The 17,787-nt window shown below is 48.2% G+C and overlaps 1 protein-coding gene across 13 annotated transcripts in view; it reads left to right on the top strand.

The window, feature by feature from the left end:
- The window catches only part of AFF3 (AF4/FMR2 family member 3), a 607,218-nt gene that overhangs the window by 553,529 nt on the left and 35,902 nt on the right, over positions 1-17,787 (top strand). For all 13 annotated transcript variants that reach the window (XM_029232773.1, XM_029232776.1, XM_029232778.1 and 10 more), the window contains 3 exons: positions 4,179-4,365; positions 11,362-12,447; positions 17,001-17,125. In XM_029232773.1, coding sequence (XP_029088606.1) covers positions 4,179-4,365; positions 11,362-12,447; positions 17,001-17,125 — 1,398 coding nt within the window. The remainder of the gene's footprint in view (positions 1-4,178; positions 4,366-11,361; positions 12,448-17,000; positions 17,126-17,787) is intronic.

Genomic DNA, 17,787 nt, shown 5'->3' on the forward strand with positions numbered 1-17,787 from the left:
TTGTCAAAACGGTGAGAAATTTATTATAGACAAGGTTTGGGGGTGCACCCTATGAGGTGTGGCTGAAGACTTGATTGAGGCCAGACCATGAAGAGCTTCAAAAGCTGTGTTTAATAGAGGACTTGTTCCTGGAGGTATTACAGAGCTAACAAAAACTTTTAGTACAAGACCAGCAGTCCCATCAGCGAACCTCCTTGTGCCAGCTTTCCATTTTCATGTCTCATTATGTGATTATAATTTTAGATCAGTTCATGTCAATAGAGATGCCAACAGTAAAGGAACACCATTGCCAGGGCATTGATTACACTTTAGAAATCAAGCATGTGTTGAGTTCATCCGGAGTGTTGAATGAGAGGGAGCTGGGACCTCTTCTAAATTATTAACCTCTCGTCCATCCCAGTGGCGTGCCCACAGGCTGTTGGGCATCACGGCCATCCACGCAGTGCCCACTAGGCACAGAGCCTGCCTCCAAGTTCCTTGTTAGTTCAAAGCTCGTGAACAACTTTGGATATTTACCCAGACCCCACAATATACTTGGCAGGAGCACCCATGCCTGTAAGATGCAGGCATTTAGGTTCCAGACCTCTTCTTTTACTGTCTGTATTCAGATTCAGCCCAGGCCAGATTCGGAAAAGAATGTGTCACTGCAGCCAAAGGAGGGAACACAGGAAGCAGATCGTTTAGAATAAAGCTGGGACTCTCCCAAACGTGGATTTGGTCTTGGCCACTCACAAAACCAGCAAAACATTTCATGAAATCAAAATACCAGAAGTAAATAAACCATCCAGGGGAGAACTGGGCTCATATTATATAGCAGATGAAATCTAGAGTACATTTAAAGACATTCTGTGCAAGGAAGTGGTGTTAACATTGGAAAAGCACAAGAGGGGCTGAAATCCCCTTAAGTGTTTTTTTATTGGAAAAGAGAGATTGTAACCTTTTTGAAAGGTTAAATCCTTTTTCCTTTAACTCATTAACCTAGTGATAGACTTTTTTCTATTGATTCTTTCATTTTGTAATCATAGGTGAATACCTATTATTCCCAGGCACTGTGCTAAGTTTGGTGACACAAAGCCTTTTATTCCACGACCTCAATGATGTTTTCATGCCCACACGTTTTCAGTGGCACCATGTTCCTCAAATAGCAGAGGGTCCAAGAACTCTCCTAAAAATTGTCCAATGCTGTGTCATCATGTCAATCAATCCATGTTATCATTTCAGAAAAAAGTTGCTTTTTAAATTAAGTTGAAAGAATTGTTAGCGTCTTTGGTATGGAAACGTGACAACTAGTAAGCACACCAAACTTTGCAATTTTAAATATATAAAGCTTAAAGTCTTCTTTCAGGAGGGTCTATCTGATATGTCTTTTTCTATCTTCTTGATTCCATGACTCCAAAGAGCCTTCCTGGCTTAACTGAGCCCATCCTTCTGTTAGTTCTCATCTGCAGTGATGACCATCCCCGGCTTCTTTATTCTGCCACCCTGGCTGCTGCAGCTCCCCCAGCAGAGGCAAAGCAACTGCACGTGCTCATGGCGAGAGCAGTCATTGTGCCGAGTCCTGAATGACCAGCTGTCCCCCAGAGACCCACAAAAAAGCTAGTTAATGGAGCAGGCTTTCTGCAGGTAGGGGTAGTTATCTTGATCCCACAACTGGAACCACCAGAGCCCTTGCACACGAGCCTGCCCCCATCCTTGACGTGGATTGCTTCCAGCGACACTGTCTCCACCGGGACCATTGAAACATGAATGTATTCAGCCCTGACTCCAGAGGACTGGGGCCTTGCAGCGCTTCAAAGCAAAGCAGGAAGAAAACCTGAAATTCTTGGTTTTCCCGACGGTTTCAAAAACAAATAATAATTACGCCAGTAAAACTGTCATTTTAAGTCAATTTCCTAATTTAAGGAAGGAAAACATAAAACTCTGAGGCTTTTCTGCCAATCTAATTCAGATCAGAGACTCTGTCTCGCTGGGCTAGTGGGTCTCATTACGATAGGACAGCAGTCAGAAAAGGAAGGCGGCACAGGAACTGTTTAATGGACGTTTTCCCAGAAATTAAAGTGCAGCTTTTCAAAAGACAGTCACTTGGTGGTGCAAGCCCCAGGGAACTGCACACACATTGCTGCCTCTGCCGCAAACACAGCAACCAGGTGCACACAGCAGTGGCTTCAGTGTCCTTTGTTGTCGGAATGAAAGTGGGAGAATGTACCGCTTGGTGATCAAAGCCTTTGACCATTATATAAAACCAATCAAAATGCTCTTTATTTCTCTTGATTTCCTAGTCTTCAGCAAATGTCATTCCAGGGTGTGGCGGGGAGACAGACCTCTTTCCTCCACCATGTGTTGCTTGGCTCTGGGCAGTTTTTACGTTTTGGTTGGTTTGTTTGGGTTGGGGTGGGTTTTTGTCTGTTTGTTTTTGGAGTTTTCCCCTAGTGTTTGGGGGACTTCCTGACACACTGTTAACATGGATCCCAGCCGTTCATGTTCAGTCACAATCTAATAACCTTCTTTTTTTTTTTTTTTTAATGACTCCATTGATAGTAGCCATGTCGACTCAGCTGCCAGGAAAGATGGATTTTAGTTCATAAGGGAAGAAAGAAATATTACAACCCTTTGATCACTAACCGCCCCTTCCCAGCCTCTGTAAAAAGATCCAGGATCCCTCACTCAACACCAGAACAAACAGCAGGCTGGAAAAGGAATTGTTGCAGCTCAGGCAAGGCGTAAAGGTGCAGATGTTGTCTGATGTTGAAGAATTTTGTCAGACAGTAGGTATGGACCATGACATTGGCAGAAGAAATAAAAACCACTAGGGAAGGTTATGTTCAAACTCCATTTTTCCCTAAGCCTGCAGTTCAAAACAGTGCTTTGACTTTCAGGTACATCCTGTAAGATAGTTTCTTGTCTTATCATTCCTCTGGGAGAAGCAAGGTTCCAGTGAGTTTTAAACAACCCCCCCCCCCATCCCTGCCCCAACACTGAGGATTTATGAGACTCTGTCCTTGAGCAAAGCATTTGTCAAAGATTTAAGGGGCGGGTGAAAAGGGTCCTTTACCTTGTCCTGGCTGATTTGCACTTGAGACCATAAACTCTCTGACAAGCTCCCTCAGCCCTGGGCCTTCACTCGCATTCATCCTGTTGAAGCAGTGGTCCCAGCTGGAAGGGGCAACCAGATATTTGCTGACTCGACATTTAAAAAGCGGTCACTGCATTTTCTGGGTTTAGAGTTTGACCTCAAAAAAACAGTCAGGTGTGTTTCAATGCAATTAATAAAGGACTTTGAAGATGTTGACTATTATGTGAGTATTGAAACTTTCTTTCTGGCTCACTGTTTGGGTGGATGTGTGTGATTTGAATTTTTATGGTTAATTAATTACCATGAGAAGTGTCCATGTTTCCTGTTCTCTTTGAGTCTATAATTTGAGTATGTAACTTTCTGGCAAATTTCAGCAGGGATACGAACATTGAGTATAATTCAAAATAGTATTGCTATAAGCCACTGTACTGGGGTTGAATTTTAAAGTCTAGGATATTTAAAAGTGTGTGAGTGAGGGATCTTCAGTTCTTTAATAAAGGGCTCAAAGGAAAATTACTGTTTATACAGCAAGCTGGCTCCTGTAAAGACTACAGGACTCGACTCTGTGGGCAGGAAGAGGTGGGAAGCAAGACAACTTTGTCGGTCCCGCCGTCTCCAGAACCTTCCAGCAGGCCGTGAGAGCACAGAGCAGGACACTGTGCCCTTCCTCACAGCCCACTTCCTAAAATAAAGCAAACAGGCATTTTCGTTCTTTACAAAATATTTCAAGCATTTTAGATTTCCTTCCCTTTTTGTCGGTGATTGGAATCGGGAATGCATTTGAAAAGCCATTCCCAGAAATAGGAGCAAAATAGAAACAGTCCTTCTGTAATTACACCACCTTCCCCTCTAAAATGATCACACAAACTAGTCACACTGACGAGTGCCTGATTACCAAGTGGCACCGACTTTCACTCCCAATTTAATTTCTGTGCATCCATTGTTTTAACTGTGAGGCTGCTTTGACCTTGACAGTGGCTCTGGAGCTTCAGGTGACGCTGACAGATGCGCAGGCTGGTGGAACAACAGCTCGCTCGGTGGTGTATGTGTGTTTGCTCACTTGGCTTTCCTCCCCTTTCCTTCCCGGGGCCTCGTGGGCTGACAGTGCCGGCCTCCCGCAAGCCAACTGCAGGGCCTCCGTGCCCTCCAGCAAGGGCAGCAGCAGCGGCAGCAGCAGCAGCGGCAGCAGTTCCTCCAGCGACTCGGAGAGCAGCTCAGGATCTGACTCAGAGACCGAGAGCAGCTCCAGCGAGAGTGAGGGCAGCAAGCCTCCCCACTACTCCAGCCCTGAGGTAAGGACACACTGGCCTCTGAGCGCCTCCCCTGCCTGCTTCTCCCTGACCCGGTGAGCGAGGTCAGTCTTCCTCCGACTGTGGTTCTCACACCTCCTGCTCCTCCAGCCTCAGTGCTATGACACTGGCCTGCGAGGCGCCATGACCTCTCTAGGCCACCACCTCCTGGCAGCCTGCCGGGGTTGGTTTAGGCTCATTTCCCCCAGCCCCTCCTCACAGTGCTCCTAATCACAGAGCTTCCTTTGAAGTCTAGAAACGTCATCTCTTATGGTCCCAAAATTCTCTATCTTGACTTCCAGAACTTTCCAAGTATGCTGTAAACATCACTGACTGGAAATAACCTGAGATCGGGTCTCCCTAAGGGTCAGCCGAGGCAATAAGCAGACAGGGCAGCTCCCCGCCTGGAAGTGTGAGCCCCCGTAAATCACGGGGAAAGGAGTTTTGTGGATTAGACATGGTTAGGATCTTACCTTTCTTCAGTTCATCACAGATTAGGAGAACAAGGGCTATAAATATGAATAAAACCTCCTTTGTTTTCTTTGTGAAAATATAAAAAGGAAAATTAGCATCAACTTACAAATACTAATGAAAACTTTTATAGCTATGATGAGTATCTGTGTGGAAGATTTAGGTGCCTCGTATAAAAATATTATAAGGTCCCAATAAAAGCCATTGCTACTTCTACTTTAAAGGGGAAAATTTAATAGCAATTCAGAGCATGGATTCTTGAGAGAGGGCTGAGAGCACCCTTCTCTAGTCCCTGGATCTGTAAGGGTAGACTTTGATTTCTAAAGAGGGAATAAAATATGCTTCTTCTTGAGTGTATAAACATTTGATGTTACTGTGGCTCATAGGATTTAACTTTTTACCTACAACCTTCTGTACCACTCTGGGCCCAAATTTCTAAATATGCTCTAAAATGAAACCAAGGGCTTCCCTGGTGGCGCAGTGGTTGAGAGTCCGCCTGCCGATGCAGGGGACACGGGTTCGTGCCCCGGTCCGGGAAGATCCCACATGCCGCGGAGCGGCTGGGCCCGTGAGCCATGGCCGCTGAGCCTGCGCGTCCAGAGCCTGTGCTCCGCAACGGGAGAGGCCACAGCAGTGAGAGGCCTGCGTACCGCAAAAAAAAAAAATTAAACCAAACCCACATATGCAGGCCTTGGCGGTGAGATGTTTTTTTTGTTGTTGTTGTTTTTTTTTTTTTGGCCACACGGCAATGCGTGCAGATCTTAGTTCCCTGACCAGGGTTCGAACCTGTGACCCCTGAAGTGGAAGTGTGGAGTCTTAACCACTGGACCCCCAGGGAAGTCCCCAGGAGCACCTTTAAGGGCCAGCAAGACCCATGTTTCCAGCTTGTGTACCTGTGTCTCTGTCTCTCTCTGTCTCTCTCCCTTTCCCTATCTGTCTTTCTATCCCTATCTCCCCATTTAAGGGGAAGGCCCTTGGCAACATTAACCTATAAAAGCCATATGTTGATATAACCCTGACTTTTCCCAGAAGCTAAATTATTTTTCCTTCTTCATCATTTCATTCATTCATCCATTCATTCACTCATTTAGTGTTCCTTCAACGAAGATCTATTGAGCCTCTGCCACAGATACGATGCTTGGCCCTGAGAGACAGCAATGAGCTGACAGAGAAGGTTCCTGTCTTCACAGAGCTGATATTCTAATGGGAGTAATTTGAAACAAACAAAAATACAGGAGTTAAATAAAACAGAGGCATTAACCGGGCTTCTTCAGAGCCAGCTTTATGCTCTAATTTGTTGAAAAATTCCAGAATATTTAGTAGAAAGAACTGGGTTCCAGGGACATCGCAAGAGCCAGGGGGGACAGTGGCGGTAGATTAAAAGCGTTAGGGTCTGTGAATGTTACCTCTACCCCAGGCTCTTTGTGACTTTGAAGGTTAAATTCAGGAAAGTTGAGTCTCATTTGCATGCTGAAATGTGACTCCTGGAGTTTCTAGGTGAGGCTGAAAGCAGCCTCGGAGAAGTACAGCTATAAATGGCTTTAAGCAGATTCTCTCTAAATGTCACTGAGATAATTACAAAGCCCTGAACTCTTGGGTGATGAAAGGAAGCACTTGCGGTTTCTTGTTTCTTCCAGCAGCTACCAGAGGCCCCTAGCTGAGGAGAAGGAGGGGAGTCTGGTAACACAGGCCTCAAAGTTTAAGTTGCCTGAGCCCGCGTGTAGCTTTCAACTCCTGGCTTCTCTATGCAGAGGGAGTGCAGGAGTGACAAGAGATGTAGCCACACTGCAGGTGACTTCTTTCTGCTGGAAAGGAATGTATTCCTTGGAATAAAAGTAAGGTTTCTTTTAACATTTTTCCCAAGGTGACTAGAGAGACACGCCCTTCAGAAATACAATGAGGGAATTCCCTGGTGGTCCAGTGGTTGGGACTCCGCATTTTCACTGCCAAGGGCGCGGGTGTGATCCCTGGTCGGGGAGCTAAGATCCCAGAAGCCGTGTGGCATGGCCAAAAATTTAAAAAAAAAAAAAAAAAAATTAGAAAAGAAATACAGTGAGTTTGCAGAATGAAAGTCGCGAAGAGGGGAAGCATTACCTGCTGAGTCTCCACGGCATCTCTGCTTTCTTCTGGCCAAGCTGGCCCAGGACCCCTTAAAGAGAGCAGTGAGACCCCTTTTCCTTCCCCCCCACAGGACAATCCAGCTCTTTATAGCCACACACCTCACATTCCGTTGTGAAGACCTGTTTACGCTGCTTTGCAGCAGAACATTTGTGGCCCTCCTTTCCTTCCTGGAAGTATCCTGAGGCCCTCCTGTTATCAAGCAGGAGACCCTCATGATATCCCAAGACACCTGCATTCTCCCCCTCAACGTCCAGCACTGGACACCCACTTGGCTCTCCTGAGTTTCATACGAGCTGTTGTTTATGGCCGTGGCTGTAGAAAGCCACTGCATTTCACATGAATCACCATAGTATAACCCCTTGTCTGCAAGGTAGCACCGAAGAGACCCCGAAAACAGTATTTCCATCACTGCAGATCCCCTCTCTGTGGCCTGACGTTTGCTTGCTTCTCCTCAGCCTAATTGTTTTCATTTGAGTTGTATCTTCTTTCCTGGTCTGGGACATCCTTTCACGCCAGAGCTTCACAGGGGGAAGCACCTCGCCCTTCAGTTAGCACGTTTACACCAGCACACAGAGCTCCTTAGACCGGTGTTCCCCAAGTAAAGGATGCTGCAGGGACAAGAAAGAGCCTGGTCACAGGATTTTGAGGAGATCCAGAATAAAGTAGGTTTCACCTGTTTCTTTACCATAGGGCATCATTCAGCCCTTAATTTTGCTCATGTAAACGGTGTTCTCCATTGTGGCATTTCCCAAATGTATCTGACCACGGAAACTTTTCTTTATGGGATATATGAACTCAAAGCACATTTTGGAAAATGCTGCCCTAGATTGTTCTTGAAAATCAGCAGGTACACGATACAAGTTATTCATTGATTCAACAGGCTTCTTAATTAGGCATCTGTGGGGTATGTGGCAGTGGGTGCTCTGAAGGGTATAGATGAAGTGGAGACTAAAGTACACGGTGGAGAGCTTATACACTGATCAGAGGGAAGATTGATCAGAGAGGAGAGTCCTGGATGGAAATACAAAGCAGCAAGCCAGGAAACAATCAAATGCGCTGGGCAGAAACCCTGATGGACAGCTCAGGAAATGGACCAGAGCCAGCAGCGTGGCAGGAAAGGAACCCCAAGCCCTGAGTTCACCCTCCTCCCCTGCCACCTAATTCTTGGCTGTTTGAGCTTCCTTGGCCACAATTGTTTCATCCCCGAAATGGCGGATAATCCCATGCCGTCTAATCTGTGACGTTGTTCTGAGGAATAAGTGATACAAATGGAGTGACAGCTCATTGTGAGTCATTATTAGTAGGAGCAGAGTCCTAGCGTGCTGTCCCCCTAACCTATTACGGGTCCTGCGAGGGATACAAAGAAGCAGAGACCTGGCCCCTGCTGGAAAGCAGTGTTTGGCTTTGTTGAAGACACACGATTTATATACATGAAATGGCTATGGACATGAAAATATGATGCATTAAGGATAACAGAAGGCCACAGGTGTTATTTGGAGAGTTAGTGGTGTCTCCAAAAATCAATCTAATTCTATCATTTTAGGTTGAAGACTGACATTTCTCAAAAAAAATGAGGTTCCTCTTTCGTGAGGCTACACCAGAGAGTAATGGGAGACTGGCAAGGCAGCAGGGGAGAGAATCTGGTCTTTAAGCCCAGACAAATGTGGGTTTAGCCTTGGTGGTGCCTGGTAGCTCTGCAGCTTTGGACATTTCACTTAACCTCTCTGAGCCCCATCTACAAACTAGGGGCGACAGTATTTCTTACCTGTATGGATTCAGTTAGATGATACATATAAAATGGGAGCACATTGTAGGTGTTCTGGCAAGGAAAGATGGCTGTTAGATGATGGATGCCCGAGGAATTTGGATTTTTGTTTGAGGGGCAAGAGGAGGCCCTTGTAGATCCTTTGAGAAAGAGAATGTGATTTAGTGATGTGTTGAAAATGGTCCTTCAGCCTCATTTCTTCAGCTGTGAAGAGCAGAAAAAATGACCCTAGAGCACATCAGGCAGTGGGGCCACACTCAAGTGCTTCAGTTCTCCCTTCACTGTTAACGCTCCCTCCAGGAAGTTTTAGTGGGAGTCTCCCCGTGAGCCACTGTGTTTTAGCTCCAGGCACATGTCTGTGTTCTCCCACATAAGAGATGTGAGGTGTGGGAGGCCCAGGCTGCTGGGGATGAGGGCGAGCTAGCGTGAGACGTGGCTCTGGGGCCAGTGTGAGTGGCAGGCTCTGCCATAAATGGTCCACCCTCTCCCCGTGTGTGTCCCCTTCTGCAAGGCCGCTTCAGCATCCATTCTTATTACTGGGCCCCATTTATCTGGGGAAACTGAGGCGCAGAAGTCACTGACTCGCCGGTGGTCCGAGAGAAATGGGGTAGGGAGGAGACAGCCTCAGAGCCATAGCTGTGTTTGCCATCAAAGTAGCCTTCAACCACACCTGGCTAATCTCAGGGCAGGCGAGAGCTTCCCCTTGGCGAAGAAGAGGCCCTGCTGCCCTGCTTCCTCTCTTGCGTCACTGTCGCAGGATGGACCAGGTCAGGTGTGCTCTGCAGGTTCCATTGTCCCCTGTCTCTGGAGAAGCCAAATTAAAGCGAGGTCAGAATTTACACAGGACAACTCAGAGGTGCAAAAAAAGATGTATCGTTTTGTTCTTTTGCCTCTTGCTTTGGGAGCCCTCGTCCTTTGGATGGCATGAAAGCAAATGAAGCAGAAAGTTAAGTCAGACAGCAGACTCCCTATCAGGGTCATGAGAGATTCCCCTTCCACACCTGTATCCCAGGGGGAGGCGCCCCTTCCTCAGGGTGCCAAGGAAAGGGCCTGGAATCCCCATGCTGGCCTCCACTGAAAGGTCTCTTGTCATTCCCAGTCCCTGGACACCCTGCGCTGTGGTTCCCTGAAGTGTAGACAGGCTCATCTGTTTTGGGGGAACCAGCAGGATGTCCACGGTCCCTGCCACAGCTCCAGTGCCTGGTGCCCACACTCTGTGGCCACTTCATCTTGGCCCCAGGCCCTGCTGGCCCATTAAAGGCTTCCCATCTCCCTAAGCTGTGCCCCAGATGCCTCCAGACTCAGCCAGGACCCTTGGGTCTAATATTACTGCCCTCCCCTCCCTCCCCTCCCCCAAGATCCTTGCTGCACGTGGCTATGCCCCAAGTTCTGCTCTTAATACCAACCTCACTGTTGAGAACCAAATCTTGATACGTGAAAGGAAGCTTTAAGAAATTATTATGTTAGAAAACAGTGGTTTTCGCCTACAAGGGCGCCTGACTTGCTCTGGGCTTTAACCAACCAAGTTTGAAGTGCAAAGCTAAGCCGATCCTTTATTTTAGGCTGGTATTTAGTCTTCCCCTGGATCATCAGAAGCCATGAATTCGTAGGGTAGAGGCCATAGGGAAGGAAAAATACATCACCTTAATCACTTCAAAAATTTTCCCCATTTCACCTATATTCACAAATTGATAATACTCTAGCTAAAGTTCTATACTTATCAATATACCTCTTTTCTATTAATAATCACAGATTCTGGATAAATGGACTTTTATTAGAAATCAACAACATTTACTCCCTGTAAAAGCATCCGTTCTTAACCTTTGAATAAGACGTAGCTGCCTAGAGATATGAATGAAAGCTATGTCCCTCTCCTCGAAAAATGCGTCTACGTGACATTTCACATTCTGTTACAGGGCATTCACTGACCTGCCCCCACCCAAGTCCCCACCACCGCCCCCACCCACCCAGCCACCCCTGGAGCCCATCTATGGGCCAGAGTTTAAAACCTGAAATGTCCAGGATTTGCTTTAAGGTAGCAAAACTGCTTGCAGGAAAGGTTCCCATTGTCACCTCCTCATCTGAAATATTTCGGGCAAAGTGTGATGGATGCAGGTTGAGGATGGACGAACCAAGTCCAGCCATCAAAGTGCACTGGGCACACACAGGTAGTTCTTTGGGAGTTTAGTTTCCACTCAGTCCCCTTTTCTAATTCCGCCCCCCTCCCCATATTTTAAGTCTCACAAAAAATGAGTGCTTTAACACTCAGGGTCTCCAAACTACACCCCAGTTAACTTTTGTGGACTCTCAAGTTTATGTATGTCTGTATAAATATAAAAATATATACATTGTATAACCCTCAGAAATGTTGGAAAGGGGTCCTAATGAAGCATAGTGCATCCCCTTGTTTTCCAAATAGGCCTCCAGCTGCTGCACTGGCATTTCAGTGCCGGGGACCAGGAAGCGGACAGCATCTCTGCATCTTGTGTGCCCACTGATGCTGCACACGCCTACAGCTTCCATGTTCCTTGTGTTTCCAGCCCATCCATTGTCTGCCCTAAGTCAAGAGGAAAACAGCCAGGCCCCTTTTAACTGAGCCCATCATAAAAGATATTTGTTTGTTGCTGGTTTTCTGCTTTTAGGCCGAACCAGCGTCCTCTAACAAGTGGCAGCTGGATAAATGGCTAAACAAAGTTAATCCCCACAAGCCTCCTATCCTGATCCAAAATGAAAGCCACGGGCCGGAGGGCAATCAATACTACACCCCGGTGAAGGACGAAGCGCCAGACTGCGGGAAGCTTCCCGACAACGTCTGCCCGACCAGCCTGAGAGACAAGGACATCAAGAGCGCCTGCAAGGAGGAGCAGAGGCCGAGGACCGCGAACAAGGCCCCGGGGAGCAAAGGGGTGAAGCAGAAGTCCCCGCCCGCGGCCGTGGCCGTGGCCGTGGCCGTGACCGCCGCCGCCCCGCCGCCCACGGTGGCCGGTGCGCCCGCCGAGAGCGCGCCTGCGCCTGCCCGGAGGTCCGCGGGCAAGAAACCCACGCGGCGCACCGAGAGGACCTCCGCCGGCGACAATGGCCACCGGCCCGAGGAGCCCGCAGCCGCGGACGCGCTGGGGGCGAGCGCGGGGATCCCCCCGGAGCCCCCCAAGCCCCGGCCCTGCGGCAACAGTAGGACCAGCCACCGCAAGGAGCTGCGCTCGGCCGTAACCGGCGAGAAACGCCGCACGCGGGGGCTGAGCCGGATCGTCCCCAAATCCAAGGAGTTCATCGAGACCGAGTCGTCCTCGTCGTCCTCCTCCGCGGACTCGGACCTGGAGTCGGAGCAAGAGGACTACCCTCTGTCCAAGGCCACTGCCGCCTCCGGGAACGACCCGAGGCTGAAGGAGGCTGCCAGCAGCATCAGCGGTGGCGGCCCACGGGCCCCTGTGGGCTCTATCAACGCCAGGACCACCAGCGACATTGCCAAGGAGCTGGAAGAGCAGTTCTACACACTGGTCCCCTTCGGCCGCAATGAACTTCTCTCCCCGTTGAAGGACAGTGACGAGGTCAGGTCACTCTGGGTCAAAATTGACCTGACCCTCCTGTCCAGGATCCCAGAACACCTGCCCCAGGAGCCGGGGGTCTTGAGCGCTCCCGCGGCCAAGGACACTGAAAGCGCCCCGCCGAGCCACGCATCCGATGCGCCCGCAGAAAAGGCTTTGCCAAAATCCAAGAGGAAACGCAAGGTAGGCCTGGAAACCCGAGGGGCTGAGGGCACGGCGGGAGGGAGGGCTCTCCCTGAACTTGTGGGCAGCAGGTCTGCTGGTCTAGAATGTTCCCAGAGCAGGAGTTTTATGTGACTTTCCTCAACAAACGTTCATAGAGCACTTTATGTATGCCAGATACCTTTGTAAGTACTTGACATGTATTAACTCAGTTAAATCCTTAGCACTGCCCAATGAGGGAAGTATCCTTATTATTCCCATGTTATAGATAATTAAGGTCTGTCTCACTGCATGTGGAAGTAGGCGAACGGGAAATCTTCCCTGAGTGTATGTGCAGAGGCAAGCTGGAGGCTGGGCCTGTGAGAAAAAATATGGGTGAACCCCATTCTTTGCTGGAAGGGGTGGGATCGTTCATTGACTTTAGAAGCCAGCAGCCTCAGAGAATTTAGTAAGGCTGTGACTGGGGTGAGGCGTGAATCCAGAAGTGCATAGTGGGGACCGTGGACGACGGGGCCCTGGGAGGGGACACCAGCCTGGTGCATCAGAGCCAGCGGCTGGCGCTCCCGTGGCATTGATCAGGAGAACTTTGTGGTGGAGATGGGCTGGGAACAGGGCCCTCAGGAGGAGGGACTTTTGAGTAATCAGAGGGTCAGGGATGAGGTGGCGCCAAAGGAGGGAAGCAAGCTGAACAAAGGCGGGTTGAACGAAGTGAGACAGGCAGCTCAAGTACTCGGAGAGCAGGACGTTTGTCAGGAAGCAGACCCAAATGCTCGGCCATTTGGCCGTTTTTGAAGATTTTTGAGCACAGGAATAATTTAATCATAATTTTAAACCAATTTTGAGGATTTTTATTCCCTCCTGTTACTACATCTTCAAAAGTAACTTGGACCACAGTGGAAAACACAATGCGTGACAAGCCAAAGATTGTAGTCATCGTGGATGGTCCCAAATTTAGGAGAAAATCATTCACAACAGTTAACACGTATATATGTCCCCATGAGGGATGCTGTTTTTGTACATATTAAGTCGTTTATAAAGTCCTTACAACTTTATGAAGCAAATATTATCGTCATGCCCATTTTACAGATGAGGAAACTGAGGCTCAGAGTGCCTAAAGGGACTTGCCCCAGGTTCACATAGGTGAGAAAGGGCAGAGCCAGGAATGAAGCCTGGGTCTGTGGCTCCAGGGTCTCCCAGTAAGAAGTCAGCATGAGGTTTGTGCAGTATCTTCCCCACAGGGCCCCTGCTCAGAGGGCTCTGTACTTGGAGTTTAATGCTTGCAGTTGCCATCTTGGAATTCTTCATTTTATTTTTGAATTTGTGTGTAGTAAGTGAAGTGCGATGGGACGATGGAGCCTGCGTGGTCCCACCTCCTGCCCATTTCCCAGGACAGGTTCTGCCTGCCCCGTGGCCCCTTTGCACTGCTAGCCCTGTGCAGCATCCCCATCCTCATCCTCATCCTCATCCAGGGGCCAAGGCACAGGCCTAATGAGGGTCGGGGTCAGGATGGGCATCTCCCCGCCCCCAACCCCAGTACTGAGGGGTCCTCCAGGGGAGATGGCAGTCCAATCCGCAAGGGGTTGCCAGTTGGCCTTGGGGAAGGGGAAATGCCTAACTGGACTTCCTCACCCCTTGACCCGTGGGTTCCACAACTGGCTGGCGGGGGAAGCCCTTCACTGGAGGGCTGCGCACAAGCGCCCTGTCGCAGGCCCAGGCCCCCGGTGCTTGGGAGTGTCTACACATGCCCCCCAGGTATCCCCATGCCTCAAGGAGCACAATGTGAAATAGCAAATAACCACAGCGTGACAGGTCAAGAGAGACTTTGAAAGACACAATGTTTCCGACTTTAGTACTTTATAATGTTAGTCTTTAGCTGCTTGCTTTTTTTTTTTTTGAGGTATAATATAATGATTTGATATTGGTTTATAAGTATTGCAAAATGATGACCACAGTAAGTCCAGTTAACATCCGTCACTATCCATAGTTACAAATTTCTTTTCCTCCTGGTGAGAACTTTCAAGATCTCCTCTCCTAGCTACTGTCAAATATGCACCACAGTATTATTAACTATAGTCACCATGCATGCTGTATATTACATTGCGTCCCCACGACTTATTCATTTTATAACCAGAAATTTGTACCTTTTGACCTCATTCATCCATTTTGTACTCCCCCCAACCCCAGGCAGTCAGCAGTCTGACAGCATAAGCTGGGAGGAGGTTTGGTTTCTGTTTTTAGATTCCGCATGTCAGTGAGGTCGTAAGGTATTTGTCTTTCTCTGTCCGACTTATTTCACTTATCATAATCCCCTCTAGGTCCATCCGTGTTGTTGCAAATGGCAGGCTTCCTTCTTCTGTTGTACGCACATATATGCCGCAGTACCCTTATCCATCTGTCTAGCCGCGGACGTTGGCTTCCTCGTCTTGGCCGTTGTAAATAACGCTGCAGTGAACATGGGGGTGCAGATATGTTTTCAAATGAGTGTTTTCGTTTTCTTTGGATAAGTACCCAGAAGTGGGATTGCTGGATCATGTGGTAGTTCTATTTGAATTTTCTGAGCAACGTCCATCCTGTTTCCACAGTGGCTGCAGCAATTTACCTTCCCACCAACAGTGCACAAGGGTTCCCTTTGGTCCACATCCTCACAGACTTATTAGTTTTAGTTTTTTTGATAATAGCCATCCTGAAAGGTATGAGGTGCTGTCTCGTTGTGGTTTTGATTTGCATTTCCCTGATGATTAGTGATGCTGAGCATCTTTTCATGTACCTGTTGGCCGTCCGTATGTCTTCTTTAGAAAATGTCTAATCAGATCCTCTGCCCATTTTTCAACTGGATTTTTTTGTTTGTTTCTTTGCTGTTGAATTGTATGAGTTCTTTATATATTTGGGGTATTAATCCCTTCTCGGATATACGATTTAGAAATATTCTCTCCGATTCAGTAGGTTGCCTTTTCATTTTGTTGATGGTTCCCTCTGCTGTGCAGAAGCCTTTTAGTTTAATGTAGTCCCACTTGTTTATTTTTTGCTTTTGTTGCCTTTGTTTTTGGTGTTAAATCCAAAAACATCATCACCAAGACTGACATCAAGCATCTTTTCCTGCTTTTGGAACAAGGCTCCCAGCATTTTCATTTTGCACTGAACCCCGCAAATCACGCAGTCAGCCCTGGCCTCCTGGGTGACCTTCCCTTCTGTGGACTTCAGTTTCTTTGTTTGTAAAATGGTGACATCTTTGCAGGGGTGTTGTCAGATTCACACGATATAATGCAGTAATGCGGGTTAGCTCACTACATACCTACCCTCTTTCCTTCTGTTTTCCTCTCATACCCTGCCCTCCCCCTTACTCGTTGGATTGACTTGTCCCTCAGTCCCCAGGTGATTAATTGATTAGTGAGTGAATCAGCCAGTCATCTGGAGATGGATGGATAAATGGACAGGCTGATGGAAGGAGAGAGAGAGAGGTATTTCAGAGATAGAAATTGATAAACATACAGATAGATTGGAAATATATATAGCTGTACAGGTATATGTAGATAGAGAGATGTGCAAAAACATATACATGTATATTCCATAGTATTCTGTATTTAAATAATTTTATTATTCATGGGCTTTTTTATTTTAACTTACAAAACTTCATTTACACAAAGTCTCACACTCAACTCTCCTCATGAAATCTACTGAATCATCATTAAACTCACACAGAGAAGTGAAAGAACATTTTCACAGCACTCTTTACTCAGTATCTGGGGTGTGAAGCCCTCAGTTTTGGAGGCTGGAGATGGGACACCGCAGACCTGGCTGCCCAGGGTGCAGAGTCTAACCCTGCCAGAGGCCTGGAAGCCAGAACTGGGGGTTCAGAGCTTTGGCTTGGACCCTCATTGGGGGCACAGTTTCAGCGTGAGCTGCTGGGGTCCTTGCAGTTGAGGCTGTGTAACAACCCCAGCTAGAGAGAGAAGGTCAAAATTTCTCTATCTTTGGTGCCGGAGCTTGTCTCCTGGGAAGCTCTGCTGAGAGCCCTGAATGTGCCTGTACTGTGTTGCTGCGATCTCACCAAAAATGGAATTCGGTTGAGTTCATGTGCATCATACCCTAGTGCATGCCTAGGTTAAATGCAGTCGTGGAAAACAAGAATCCAGTCAAACTACTGTTTTATAAAAATGTCCTTTGAGGCCATGAATTTCAAAAGAAAGGCCCGAGCTTGTCACTGCCCTTACAACATTAAGCCCAGGATAGGTCGCTATGCCTTGTTTGGGTACCAAGAAATGCCGAAGGGAGTGATGCTGAAGCTCCAGTGGGACTCCAGAACAGGTCTTCTTTGGAGGGTGGAATCTGCCTGTTGGTAGAGAAGTGTTCAGTGGTGATCTTCGTGTCACGCTTTTTCCTCTCAGTAAGCTGACAGATTTCTTCCTTGTTCACGGAGTAGCTGATGGGGAACCCAGGCCAGGGCCAAGAGTGCTGCAGCCTCATTGGTGCTCAGGATGTTGTCCAGAGAAGCCCAGATGAGCTGGTTGGCGATGGGAGCTCGCTGTGATCCCCTGAAATCCAAAGCTGACTGGCTTTTGCTTCTTCCCATGCAGTGTGACAGCGAAGATGACTGCCGGGAGATCAGGAAGGCTCAGGGAGAGAAGGAGAGCTCTTCACGACTCACTGCGTCCGCCAGCAGTACTTTGTCCGCAAACCATTGCAACGTGAACGTCAACAGGTACTCAGGCTCCCAGGAAGGCAGAGGGAGCTGGAGGCGTGTCTGGGTCTGAGAGGCACATGCCTACTGGGGGAGAGTCGGATTTTTGAGTGACTGCTCTGCTCTGGGCCTCCATGTTGCCTACCAAGCCTCTTGGGCTCCTTAATCAATAGAAATTGATAAGAGGCCAGACAAGAAATTCAGACAAGGCTTTACTGGGGCTCATGCTGTAGCACGAGGGAACAAAGACAAGTAACAGATTCCCTTGCACACTGTCTGATGGGGGGCAAGCTGATTGCTTAAATGGGGTGAGGGTAGGGTGGGGCCAGGGGTCTGATTCCTTCCTAGGGCGGGGCCAGCTGATTCCTTAAATGGGGTGAGGGTAGGGTGGGGCCAGGCTGGAGGGGTGGCTTAGGAGGTCTGCTCACCCCCTTGTTGGCGCTGAGTGCAGGGGACGTGCGCAGTAACCTACTTTTGCTCCTGACACCCTGCATTTTTGCTCCAGACTCCTCAGAAGTGGCATTTGGGTTTTTGGCCTTTTTGTATCTTGTTCATAATTTGTTCCAACTGCCCTGTGCATGCAGTTATTTTTAGTCCCTTGTAGTTTCTTTGTATTTTGTGGCTCAAGGAGATGTTTGTCCAGGTGCAAGCACTGCAGCAGAGGGTCCCAGGTCCCAGCCTGT

Source organism: Monodon monoceros, unplaced genomic scaffold (assembly GCF_005190385.1).
Source record: "Monodon monoceros isolate NGI ecotype Baffin Bay Population unplaced genomic scaffold, NGI_Narwhal_1 Super_Scaffold_19, whole genome shotgun sequence".
NCBI classification, from domain to species: domain Eukaryota; kingdom Metazoa; phylum Chordata; class Mammalia; order Artiodactyla; family Monodontidae; genus Monodon; species Monodon monoceros.